The following is a 13,101-nucleotide window of genomic DNA, read 5'->3' on the forward strand; positions in this document are numbered from 1 at the left end:
TTGTCCAAAAGCACAGCATGCATTACTTGGAATAAACCCCAAAATCCAATGAATACCACATTTCCAAGACTCGTCCCCATAATTTCCTTCTTGCTAGTATACAATACTTTGTTTTTTATCCCACCACTGCCAGCTTTTAATGTTCTTTGTGGTCAGAAATCCCTGGGCGTTGGTGGTTTCAGTACAGCGAGTGTTCCTACCTCTTTCTTGGAACAGTCGTGGTTTAGCATTTTGCAGGGCAGAGGTTACTAGCACATCACCCTGTATTACTAGCACATCACCCTGTAATGCTTTAGGTTTTTTAGCACAATCCAAATGCATGGTAGTTCTGTCAGTGGACAAGGGAGAGGTTACTAGCACGTTATCTTGTCCTTTTTTCTGCTATCCAAAAGAAACAGCAGCACCACAAGGAGAATCAGGCTGATCATCAGTTGTAAAGTCCTCTTGAGGTGGAGAGGCCTTTTTGCAGCGAGAAGCATGGCTCCAGGCAGTCAGTTCTTGGCACTTTACAGCAGTGTTGGTAGTCAGCAGGACTTGATAAGGGCCTTTCCAGGGCCAGGGCAGTCTTTCGCTGATGGATCTTTATGTAGACCCAGTTTTCTGGTTTCAGCGAGTGGCAAGGTTATTCAGCTATAATCATTATTGTCGATTAAAAAAAAAAGGTAGAAAGGCTTGCCCCAACTGTTTATCGTTGGAGCCTTATCTGGAGTAAAGGAGATTCCCTGCCCGGGTGTGTAGTTCCCTTCTTGCAATTGCTTAAGAATAAACTGCCTCTGATTTGTTACAACCAACCTAAAAGTAAAAACTCTGTCTTCTTCCACATTTATCGGTGTCGTGACTCCGATGCTACTGCAGACTGTTCCCCTTCGAACCCCAAGTTGCCAATCAAGAGATAAGAGACCTTTTGAAATCTCTAATAGGGTATCAAAGGAGGACTGCCCGTGGAACAGTCTGTCCCTCTTTGGCTCATGCCATCCGAACTTATTGATTTTGTAACAAAATCAAATGCAGAGAGGTACTGAGGAACTGTTGCCGCCCCCAATAAGATTAGTTTGAAGTGATCAGAACTGGCTCTAGCTTTTTTGCCACCCCAACCATAAAGTGCTGCCCCAGGCACGTGCTTCCTTGTCTGGTGCCTGCAGCCGGCCCTGGAAGTGGTACTGAGGATTTAGTTTTCCCTGATGTGTAACAAGGCCTGATCTGAGTCAATTACATGGAAGCTGCTTAACCCTTTCTTGTCACGAGTTACAGAAGTTTAGATCCTGTGTGGATTCTGCCATGTTGAACGAGGTCTGATCTACATGTGAAACTTTTTCCATAGTCCAAGCACTTACAGAGTCACTCTCCTGTGTGGATTTTCTGTTGTTTAACCAGGGCTGATCTCTGTCTGAACGTTAACCTACAGAGCAAACACCTGTGGGGGTCTCTCTCCTGTGTGGATTGCCTGATGTTGAACAAGGTGTGACCTTCTTATGAAACTTTTCCCACAGTCCAAGCACTTGTGGGGTCTCTCGCCTGTGTGGACTGCCTGATGATAAACAAATTCTGACCTTCGTATGAAACTTTTCCCACAGTCCAAGCACTTGTGGGGTCTCTCTCCTGTGTGGACTACTTTATGTCTAACAAGGGCTGACTGCCGTATGAAACTTTTCCCACAGTCTAAGCACTTATGGGGTCTCTCTCCTGTGTGGACTGCCTGGTGATAAACAAATTCTGACCTTCGTATGAAACTTTTTCCACAGTCCAAGCACTTGTGGAGTCTCTCTCCTGTGTGGATTGCCTTATGTTGAACAAGGTGTGACCTTCTTATGAAACTTTTCCCACAGTCCAAGCACTTGTGGGGTCTCTCTCCTGTGTGGACTGACTGATGACAAACAAGGTCTAACCTTCGTATGAAACTTTTCCCACAGTCCAAGCACTTGTGGGGTCTCTCTCCTGTGTGCATTGCCTTATGTTGAACAAGGTGTGACCTTTGCATGAAACTTTTCCCACAGTCTAAGCACTTGTGGGGTCTCTCTCCTGTGTGGCTTTTCTTAAGTGACTTTTGTGCTGACTTTGGACTGAAACATTTCCCTTCAGCTCCTCCCACAAAGATCCCCTGTGGTTGCACTTCTCCAGGAACTTCCTCATGATGATTCCCCTCCTCATTCTCACTCCCTCGCTCAGCACCTACTGGGAGAGACGCAATCCAGACAGGAGTCATTGTGCTGGGGAGAAAGAGGAATAGCATCGAGAGAAAACCCAACAGAGAGACTGAGCAATTGGATTTTGCCTCCATATCCCACCCAAACACTCAAAGGGAAAGAGAAATGGGAATGAAACTCTTTCAGCTAAGAAGACGGGTGGAAAGTCATGAGTGATATTTGCTGACTACAGCCCTGTCCTGGCTGAAATGAAGAAGAACTGAGGGTGCTTATTCACACCATATTTTGGGATTCTCAACTTTTTCCTTCATTTCTCAAATGGTTTCTGTGTCAGTCCTCACCTGAATGGGGGCATCTCTGAAGCCTTCTTTCCTCGCAGGCCTGGAGATCAGGCACCCACGGCTCTTCCCCTCGTTCTAGCTGGACAATCAGCTCAGGTTTGGGAATGGGAAATCCTGTGCAGAGGGTGGAATCAGACCAGATCAGGGTGCATGGAGGACTGCTGGAGTATTTGTCACTAAGGACATTCTATGAGTGGAACCTGTCCCTGTGCTCTGCTGGAGGAACGTGGAATCCAAGAAGACGGGAACACGGTCACCGAGCCCCCTTGCGCAGACAAAGTTGTCTGGGTAGGTGAGTTAAATTATTACTGCACCTTCACTAGGCGTTCCCAGGATCTGTGCACTCTGGGGGCCTTGCTGACTCACACACATCTCTGCACTTAAACCCCTGCCTCTTTCTAAACCTGCAGAGCCCAGGGCCCTCCCCATGGCTGGAGCTAGTCCCAAGGAGGGAGGTGAATGGGGTTGTGTGTGCAGCCAAGAAACAACACAGACACGACAATGCTGGATTTATGCCCCGTGGAAAGGTGAAGCAGGGGGATGGTTTGGTTGTCCATTGGGTTTTGACACCCATGTCCCACTGGAGAGGGCACGGAGATGCAAGTGTCTCTCCTATGGCAGCTGTGCATTATGGAACCCATTCGCCTCTAATATAACTGACCGAGGAAGAACCTGAACACATTCAGATATGTAGGTCCCACGGCTTCTAATAAGAGAATGGACGGGAATCCCTTACCCAGTGAGGTCACAATCTCGTAGTTCTCCTGCATGACGTCCCTGTAGAGGGCTCTCTGAGCGGGGTCCAGCAGAGCTCCCTGCCCCTGAGTGAAATACACAGCCACCTCCACGAAGGTCACCGGCATCTGAAACAACAAGAGGCCCTCACTCAGCACCTGCTGCCCCAGATATAATCCCGCTAGTCACGGGAAAGGGAAAAAACTGTGAAGCTCTGGGAGGACCAAACTGGCAGAATCCCACCCTCACCCAACTCAGAGCAGACAGGAGGGTTCAGTGTGGGAGGAATGTGAGAGCTCCCTGTCCCCCCCATCAGACGGAGGAGGGCCGGGATTTCTTATTTCCCACACACCTGCCAGCCACAGGCTGATACATGAAGCAGAGCTCTGAGCCGGGGACAGGGACAGGAATCCCAACAGCTTCCCTTCCTATTTCATAGCAGCCTCAGGCCAGTGGGTTCAGGCTCCAGTACTGGGAATCTGGAAAATGTTCCCAGGCCTGCCTACGGGGTTGTATCCTGTTTGAGAAATGGGGGAATGTCCCCTCTCGCCTCCCCCGCCACAAATGGCCTACTCAGAAAATCAGAAGGTTTCTCACACTCCGTCTCCTCCCTGCCTCTGCCTCACCCCGTCCAGTAGCTCCCTGAAAATCCCCTACCTGAGCTGGCTCCATCACAGCCATTTCCCTTCTCTGTCTCCTGGAAGACGGGACCATCTGGAGCGAAACAGGGATGTGATTCCTCAACCTGTTGGGGCGAGAGGAGCAATGGCGGAGGTTACAGAAGGGGCTTCAATCCATGTTACCCATAGATTCCCATGGAAGAAACAGAGTCTTCACTCTTGTATTTGTTAGCAGCAAGTCAGAGGCAGTTTATTTCAAGCAATTGCAGGGGGAGCCTACGGGAGGGGCAGGGGTTCCTTTCTTATGCGGGTCTCCAAAGTACAATAGTTTAAAGCACGTATTTATAGGCTCCCCTCACATATATCGACGGATACAGCTGAATCTTGTTTATACATTTTCCTTCCCATCCTTATCTGAAAGCAAGGTTAGAAAACAGCTTCCCGTGTCATTTTCCCATCTGCCTCGCACAATCCCCGCTTCTACAAATCTCGCGATGTTAGGGTTAGGGTTAGCCTTGTCATGGAAAAACGACCATGCATTGTGTTTTGATCAGAACAACCTGAGGCCCTTGATTGATTACCAGCACACAGGGGTGGACCGCTCCTGGAAACGACCTCCCCGAAGCTGGTTACAGATAGGCTTATAAAGCTTAAAAGCACAAACTCATTACACAAAGCTGCATACATTTCCTTGTTATTTCCTTACTAGAAATGTTGCAAAATCAATATAAATTAGAGCAAACCTAAATTCTTTCAATGTTAGGCCTCTCCTGGTATTTACTGTATGTCCTTTTGCAATTAAACGGCGACTGTAAAGGATATGGCACAATTGTTTTTGGCTAGGGGATTGTTGGCTACGTTCCACTGCCTCCTCTGTGCCCCTATTTCAGCGAGCTGACCGTGGCAGCTCGACATGAGGCTTGGGCCTATACGGTTTGGATGTCACTGTTTTTTCCCTTACAAGGGGTTTGGGGTGCGGACTGCGGTGGGGAGAGGACACCTTGCAGCCCTCTCTCACTGCAGCAGCTCGGGGCCAGCTGAGAGGCACCTCTTCCCAGCCTCAGGAGCTCCTGTGGTCCTGGGCCGGGCTGAGGGAGGGGTTCCTCTCCCGAGCAGCTCTGGTGGACCTAAGTCGAGCCTTCTGTCCCTTTTACACGGAAACAAGCAGGATCTTAGTTCAAGGCCTGTAAGCAAGCTTGACCAAACTCAGGACCTTGACTGAAGCTTAAGGCCTGCTAAATTTTCCCTCACAGCCTGTCTTCTGCTCTGTTTCTGAAAAATACCAAGATGGCTGCTGCAAATCCCCTTTTCACACTTCCACGTTCCCCCAGGCTCTTCAAACCCTTCCAGTAACAGCAACTCTGAGCCAAATGCTAGAAAAAGAGAAGAAATAAAGGGGCTCCTTTGGGGGACTGCTCCCCATTGCAGTGTAAACCCCTCTCCCTTAGCAACAGCAGGAGTCTTCTAGTGGCATCACCTGAAGAATGAGCTGCCCTGGACTCCTGCAGCAGCCCCCAGGGACAGGCAGAGGCTGATCCCATTGGCACATCCACACTCCCTGCCCGCCAGCAGTGACTCCAGTCTGACTCTGGTGTGGCTGAGATCTGAATCCTGCAGGAAAATCAGACCAGAGCCCCGGGCAGACCCCAAAACTCATGAGACACAGACCCCAGCAGCACGGGTGTGTCTAACACCACCACACTGGGAGTGGGGTGGGTGTGTGCGGGGAAGGGCGGGGGTGTGTTGCCTTGTAGCCTCTGCGCCCTGAGGGGTTAGTCCCTGATCACTCCCAAAGCTGGTCTGACCAGTTCCAGGAGAAAAGCTTCTCTTCGCCCCTCCCCCCTCCTGTCCCATGGGGCGGAGACGCTGCCCGGGCATCTCCCGCCTCCCCACATCCCCCCTTCCCTCGCAGTGCCCCCCACTCACGTCTTCCCCCATTCCAGCCTCGCTCCCCTCAGCCCCACAATCCCCCCGATCCCCCCGCATCCCCCCATCTTCCCTTCAGTGCGCCCCCACCCCCATCCCAGCCTGCCCCCCGCAGCCCCAGCACCCGCCTCCTGCCCTCACCCCCTGCACCTCTTTAGCCTCCGCCCCCGCAGCCCGGGAATGTCCGGGGGGGGGGCGGGTCTCTCTCACCTTCCCTCCGAGCGGGGCCCCCCGGGGCAGGGGCCGGGCCGGGCCGGGCCGGGCCGGGCCGGGGGCTCTGCCCTGGGAGAGGCTCCTGGGGAGCAGCGGGAAGGGCCCTGCTGGAGATTCCCCTCTCCCGGCTGCAGCCAGGGCTCCGGGCTCCCAGCATCAGCCGCCGGGGCTCGGGGATCTCGCCAGGAGCCTGGGAGCCAGAGTCACCGCAGCGGCTGCGAGTCACTTCCTGCTGCCGGGCCGGAGCCCAGCGCTCGCTGCCCCACAGCCGCCTCCCGGCTGCTCCTGGGTCCTAGCGATCAGGGGATCGCGCTGCAGCATATGTGGGTCCGGCTCCTGTTCCACTCCCAGGCTCTAAGGTCAGAAGGGCCCATCATGAGCATCTAGCCCAGGGATTCTCATGACCAAATTTGGTGGCCTCAGAGTTTGTCCAGCAACTCTCCCTGGTGGCTGCTCTGACACTTTCCCCTAGAATCCTAACTACCTTTAGGAGAAACCAATAAATATGCACAGAGGTAAGAGGGGGGAACGTTCCTGCCTCCCTCTTTGCCGGGAAGAGGGACTGGAATGTGGCAGTCCAGCAGGGAATAGGGCCTAGATGGGGGGCTCTTTACCCAGAGCTTGTAAGGTAGCCACAGTCCTAGGAGAGAGCTGCTGCTGGAGTGGAGAGACCGGGCTCTCAGCTCCTCACACTGCCCCTCTTGGGTCGGTGGAAGAGCTCCCGGTGAGGACGTGCCCCACTGACCCAAGAAGGATTGTGTGGACATCATCTGCCGCAGTCATTACTGGAGTGGTTATGTCAACCTCATACAGGTCAGGTTAAGTTTGGAGTGTTGCCTACCCTTACAAGCAAAAGGATTTCTCTCACCCAAGAGCTTTCAGCAGTCCCTGCTCACTGGGAAGCCTTCCAGCTAGGACCACTTCCCCAGCTCAATGATGCACCTATTATCTTTCAAATCATCTTGCTGCCCTGAGTAGAGATTGGGGAGGGGAGGTGGCCAGAACTCTCTCCCCCTCCTTCTTATACTCAGAACCTTTACACTGGAAAAGTCTTTAGTGGGTCATGGGATCAAGGAACTCCATGGCACAGGTGAGCTCCACCCTATGCTACAGATGAATTGTAAGTTTCTTTTTTTCTTCCTATTGGTGCAGGGCAACTGGGGGTGGGGGCAAGTGGGGCAATTTGCCCCAGGCCCCACAGGGGCCCCCACAAGAATATAGTATTCTATAGTATTGCAACTCTTTTTTATGGAAGGGGCCCCCGAAATTTCTTTGCCCCAGGCCTCCTGAATCCTCTGGGCAGCCCTGTATTGGTGGACAGGCCAAATAAAAAGAGTTTTCTAACAGGGACAGTCAGTCCTTTGTTGTCTCTGAGGAGTTACTCTGTGGGCGTTCCCCAGAACTATAGCATATTTCAGTAACAAACTGGGTTACCCTGTGGCCGGTTTTCCCAGAGAGAGCCTCTTTTTTGAGTCTGCTGAGTGGAGATTTCCGGTAACAGCAAATGTTCCCTTACTTTGCAGAGCACACACGCTGCAATTCAAAAAGAAGCCCTGATTGGTCCACTTCCCGATTGGTCCATTCCTCTGCCTCCACAGCCAATGGGTGCATTCCCCTGCATCTGATTGATTGCTGCCAGATCTTGCCCAGCCAGGCCCCAGCTTCCAGTCCTGGGGAGGGGTCCCGCAGGCAGGTGCTGATTGACAGCTGTCACTGCGTTCTGGGTTTGTACCAGCACCATGCAGCTGTGACAGGGACTGACACTACCCCTCATGTAACCAGGTGCAGACTCACCACCGTGGCGCCTCCTGCTGGTCATTCAGGGAATTATTCAGTCCATCAGCTGTGCACCCTCCTCTGGTGGTGTCTCACACTCTGTCACTGCTTTGCTGTCTCCATCTCTTCAGAAGCCAGATCCGCATCTCTCCTGGACCACAGTGTCCTCTTCAGGGTACAGCCCTCTGGCTGTGCCTCAAACTCCGCTGACCCCCCTTCTGGGGTGAAAAGGTTTGCTGGGAGTATCCAATTCAGGATGAACTGCTGAGAGCAAGGGCAGACACAGCCCAAGACTGGTAGTCCTTCACTCACAAGGTACACCAAAAAGCGAACTTCTGTGTCATCACTCTAGCTAACAAAGTCAGAGAAGCAATTCCCTCAGATACAAGAGGACTAGAGTATCACCACTAGAAGCACTGCTTAGAGGGATGAGGGGTCATTAAAACTAGTGTCCCCAGTTAAAGGTTCTCCTGATCCCAAAGGATCAGCTACACACTCAGGTCAATATACAAATCAGATCTTACCCAGAAATCATGCTGTTGCCAATCCTTTAGTAGCTAACATTTAAAGGTTTATTAATAAAAAGAAAGGTGAGTTAAAATTGGTCCAAGGAATCAAATACATACATTAATCACAAAGCTCTTGATTCAGGCTTATAGCAGTGATAGAATAAACTGCTGGCTTAAATCAAGTTTCTGGTTACTCCCAAATCATTAGAAGGACCTCCATTCCCCGGTTGGAACGCTCCCCTTCATATAAGTGCATAGTCCAGAGGTTTGAGCAGCAGGAAAGAGGCAAGATGGAGATGTTTCCAGGGCCTTTTATATCTTGCATCATGTGGAGGGAATTCCACTGAAAAGAACAGTAAGAAGATGGTGTCCAGTCATATGAGCCATCACATGGGCAAATCACTCATCCATGCATGATTCAGTTCTTTACAGGTAGAAGCCATGGCCCACAGGCTAGTTTGATGTTCCCAGGAAGGCTCATCAGATGTGGACTGGCATCTCCCGAGGCCCGTTGTCAGTCAGGTACTTCTTGATGGGCCACGCAATTTGAATAGTCCCTTCACAATACGCTGGCTAAATGATCTATATGATCATATTTTAATCAGATCACATCATAAAGGAGAACCAGCAGCCCTTAGTCCTTGCTCCCAACCTCTTGCCATGGTGCTGAACTGCAGCCCCTAGTATAGCCCTTCTCTCAGGGGCAAAAACTGCGGTTCTTTGATGGGCCACTCTCTTTGGCAGCAAGTGGGACAGATCTGCTAGCTTCTCTGGGCCCCATCCCCAGGACCCTCTAGCAGCAGCACTTACTGCCTCTCCTCCAAGTTCTGCTGCTTATCTCTTTATCCCTGGGCCACTTTCCCATAGCCCCAGCACCTCCCTGCCTCCTATCGGGGCTTCAGTCTGGCAGCCAGTCAGGCTGCAGCTCCGCTTACTCGCCTGACCCCACCCAGCTCTTCCTGACAGTTCTCTTCATAGACAGCTAGTCCTTTTCCATCAGGCTGGAGAAAGAGACTGCTCTCTGCTCTGCAGAACAGTCCTTTTTATAGGGCCCTCACTAGCTGCTCCAATCAAGCCTTCTTTCCATTGGCTCTCTTTGCAAGCCCTCCTCTCATTGGCTGGGCTTTGCACAGCCTCCCCAAGGGCTGCTTTAACCCCATTTCTCCCAGAGTGGGAAACTGCACTACGCGTAGGGTGACCAGACAGCAAATGTGAAAAATTGGGAGCGGATGGGGTGGGGGGCAATAGGAGTCTATATAAGAAAAAGACCCAAAAATCAGGACTGTCCCTGTAAAAATCAGGACATCTGGTCACCCTAACTACACCTCACCTTGTGAATACCCCTGCTGCCTCCCCTCCAGCACCAACTCTACCAGCTCACCTGCCCCCCAGCTCCCACCTTCCTCAGTGTCCTCTTTTTGGGCACCTGGGATATGGTCACCCTAGCAACAAACATACAGTAAAATCTCACCATTCTGCATGCACTGGTGTTACACGCATTTCAACAGCAGATTGTGAGTTTTCCAATGATCCGTCACCAGGCCTACATTGTACACGATATATCAGAACCATACATAAACGGTGAACATGGGGCATGGGCAGCAAAGAGAGTCTCTGTCATCCCAACACAGGACACTGAGGTAGATGGGGAAGGGGTGACCAGGTGGGTTGTCAGGTTCCTCATCTCCCTCTGGCCACAGTGATGGCGGTCGGCCTGGCTTCAAGGCTGCCTAGGTCTGTTGACATCCCCAGCTCCCTTCTTGCCTCAGCCCAAGTTTGGCATCTCAAGCACAGGGATACGCTACTGTCTCCCCTATCATTGTCTGGGGTGTCGTTCATGGACCTTTAGATTCAGGGGCAGCTTCACATGACACTCACAGGCCAAGTCAAGTCCCTCCCTCTCTGGTACCAGTGCAGCGAGTTCACAGTTCTCAGCCTCAGCTGTCAGGCTCGGAGGAGCAAACCCAGCAGTTTCCCAGCTCTGTTCCCTCAACTTCTCCCCGTCCCAACGGTATCTCACATCTCTGCCGGGATCAGGCAGTGTCGTGGAAATTACCCACGCCTTGCATTTGGATCAGACAGCCTGAGGCTCCTTTATTGTAATACAAGCTTGCAGGGAGAGACAGCTGCTCTGCAAAGACGAAAACAATAAAAGCTTATACAGATTTGGAACAATATACAGATAAGCACACTTCCTCATTAATATTTCCTTATTAGGAACACAGCAAAACCAAGTTGTCCAGTTTTAACGAGTTGTTTTTTTGCAGTTAATGGCTTTCTTAAGATTACCTGTTGCAGTTGTGTTTCTCAGAGCTCCCTCATTCGCCTCCCTCCCCTCCCCTTTATCATGTACACAGTTAACTTGACAAAAGTTTAGGCTCACTTAACATTGGCTTCACAGGCAGTAACTTCCATTTCAGTCTCTGCCTCTCGCATTCTGAATCTAGCTCTCACTATCAGTGTTCATGCTGAGATATAGCGATCGCTGTCATTGTTCAAACCACAAACAAAAAAACCTCATGACAAAGGGTTACTTAAACATTAAAAAAAACAAAATCTAAAAAAGGATGATTCTAGCAAATGACCATTTGTCTCTTGAAATCTGCAGGAAATCTGAGCTACAGCCTATCCAACTAAACTAAATCGAGTACGTGACCTCACGGCCTTCACAAAGATTGAAAAACTCACAGGCCAGGGTGGGTTATGACATGATTTTACATTCATAAAGTGAAATCTCAGAGACTCTTTTAAGAAATGTACCCATTTTCTTCTGAAGTGGTTAAACCGGCTTCACTTCTCACCTGCTTATTCGGCTGTATGAGTTACAGTTTTAGCATCATCATCATAAAAAGAAAGAGAATGAAAGCCAAAACAACCCTCCCATCTACAAATGATCCGGACTAAACCTAGAAAAAGCCAGGAAGCAATTTTACCAATAGATGGAAACAGGGCTATAAAATCTGTAGGTCAAACTGTGCTTTGAAGTTCATTGAGATTTCCCTGCCCACTCCCAAGTCTGTGACAGTTCCTTCTCCAGCACTCAAGAGTCTGACCTAAGACCATAGACATCAAAGCTGTGACGCCTAAGCATGGAGAGCCACGGACAGGGTGGTAAGTGACACCTTGGGAGATGGAGGGGATAGAACGGAGACAGGTTAAACTTTCCATGGCTGAGACAGAGCCTGCTGTGTTGAGAGTGGAGCGTGACAGCGACGCAGGAAGGAGGTTTCTGATTGGGAGCTGTATTAGTCTGTATCCAGAGAAAGAATGAGGACTCCTTGCAGCACCTTGCAGACTAACAAATTTATCTGGGCATAAGCTTTTGTGGGCTATGACCCACTTCATCAGATGCATAGAGTGGAGCATACAGTAGGAAGATAGAAAGATAGAGACACACACACACACACACACACACACACACACACACACACACACACAGAGTCATGGTATAAACCACTCTGAACCTTAGTGTCCAAAAGATGGGGTACCAGCATGAATTCCTCTAAGCTCAATTACCAGCTTAGTACTTGTAGCGCTGCCACCAACCAGGAATTCCAGTGCCTGGTACACTCTGATCCCCCCAAAACCTGGCCCGGGGACCCCCAAGACCCAGACCCTCTAGATCTTAACACAAGGAAAGTAAACCCTTTCTCTCACCGTTGCCTCTCCCAGGCTTCCCCTCCCTGGGTTACCCTGGAAGATCACTGTGATTCAAACTCCTTGAATCTTAAAACAGAGAGGAAAATTCACCTTCCCCCCTCCTCCTCTCTCCCCCTCCCAGACTCTCCCTGAGAGAGAAAGTAATCCTAACACAGAGAGAAATTAACCTTTCTCTCCACCAATTCCCTGGTGAATTCAGACCCAGTCCCCTGGGGTCTCACCAGAATAAAAAAAAAAAAAGCAATCAGGTTCTTAAACAAGAAAAGCTTTTAATTAAAGAAAGAAAACACAGTAAAAATTAGCTTTGTAAATTTAAAATGGAATAGATACAGGGTCTTTCAGCTATAGACACTGGGAATACCCTCCCAGCCTAAGTATACAAGTACAAATTAAAATCCTTTCAGTAAAATACAAATTTGAACTCCTTCCAACCAAATACACATTTGCAAATAAAGAAAACAAACATAACCCTAACTCACCTTATCACCTAGTACTTACTATTTTGAATTTATAAGAACCTGTATCACGGAGATTGGAGAGAAACCTGGTTGCACGTCTGGTCACTCTCAGAACCCAGAGAGAACCACCACCAAAATCTAACAGCACACACAAAAACTTCCGTCTCTCAAGATTTGAAAGTATCCTGTCCCGATTGGTTCTCTGGTCAGGTGACAGCCAGGCTCACTGATCTTATTAACTCTTTCCAGGCAAAAGAGATATGAATTACTTCTGCTCTATTAACTCTTACTTATCTGTTTATCTCACACACACACACACACACAAAAAGACAGAGGTTGCCATACCAACTCTGTGAGACTAATCAACTCAGGTGAGCTATTATCAGTTTTCCCCTACTGTTACTCACACCTTCTTGTCAACTGTTTTAAAGGGACCATCCTGATTATCACTACAAACAGTTTTTTTCTCCTCCTAATAGCTCACTTTAATTAATTAGTGTCTTAGAGTTGGTTGGGCAACCTCCATCTTTTCTTGTTCTCTGTATATATATGTATCTTCCTACTGTATGTTCCACTCTATGCATCTGAAGTGGGTTTTAGGCCACAAAAGCTTATGCCCAAATAAATGTGTTCATCTCTAAGGTGCCACAAGAACACTTCATTCTTTTTTTAGGGAGGGAGGGAATCTCTCACATTCACCCCATCACCCTGAAATAGCA

At 49.7% G+C, this 13,101-nt stretch overlaps 4 protein-coding genes across 7 annotated transcripts in view; 1 reads left to right on the plus strand and 3 right to left on the minus strand.

Moving 5' to 3' along the window:
* The window catches only part of LOC115640730 (zinc finger protein 260-like), a 341,512-nt gene extending 338,197 nt beyond the window's left edge, over nucleotides 1-3,315 (minus strand). The window contains exon 1 of the mRNA XM_030543664.1: nucleotides 3,222-3,315. Coding sequence (XP_030399524.1) covers nucleotides 3,222-3,255 — 34 coding nt within the window. The 5' untranslated portion in view covers nucleotides 3,256-3,315. The remainder of the gene's footprint in view (nucleotides 1-3,221) is intronic.
* LOC115640751 (zinc finger protein 436-like) overlaps nucleotides 1-8,109 on the minus strand; it is a 452,700-nt gene extending 444,591 nt beyond the window's left edge. Inside the window, exons 1-2 of one of the 3 annotated variants that reach the window (XM_030543723.1) lie at nucleotides 7,774-8,109; nucleotides 3,878-3,965 (exon numbers count right to left, since the gene is read on the minus strand). In XM_030543723.1, coding sequence (XP_030399583.1) covers nucleotides 3,878-3,934 — 57 coding nt within the window. In that variant the 5' untranslated portion in view covers nucleotides 3,935-3,965; nucleotides 7,774-8,109. Of the gene's footprint in view, nucleotides 1-3,877; nucleotides 3,966-5,123; nucleotides 5,278-5,317; nucleotides 5,670-7,773 lie in introns of those variants that run through there. The other 2 variants (XM_030543720.1, XM_030543722.1) reach the window with 2 other exon arrangements.
* Nucleotides 1-13,101, plus strand: part of LOC115640774 (putative zinc finger protein 66) — a 687,485-nt gene that overhangs the window by 212,127 nt on the left and 462,257 nt on the right. The window lies entirely within an intron of this gene.
* Nucleotides 1-13,101, minus strand: part of LOC115640675 (zinc finger protein 850-like) — a 542,158-nt gene that overhangs the window by 170,288 nt on the left and 358,769 nt on the right. The window lies entirely within an intron of this gene.

Source organism: Gopherus evgoodei, unplaced genomic scaffold (genome assembly GCF_007399415.2).
Source record: "Gopherus evgoodei ecotype Sinaloan lineage unplaced genomic scaffold, rGopEvg1_v1.p scaffold_32_arrow_ctg1, whole genome shotgun sequence".
Taxonomy (NCBI): Eukaryota; Metazoa; Chordata; order Testudines; family Testudinidae; genus Gopherus; species Gopherus evgoodei.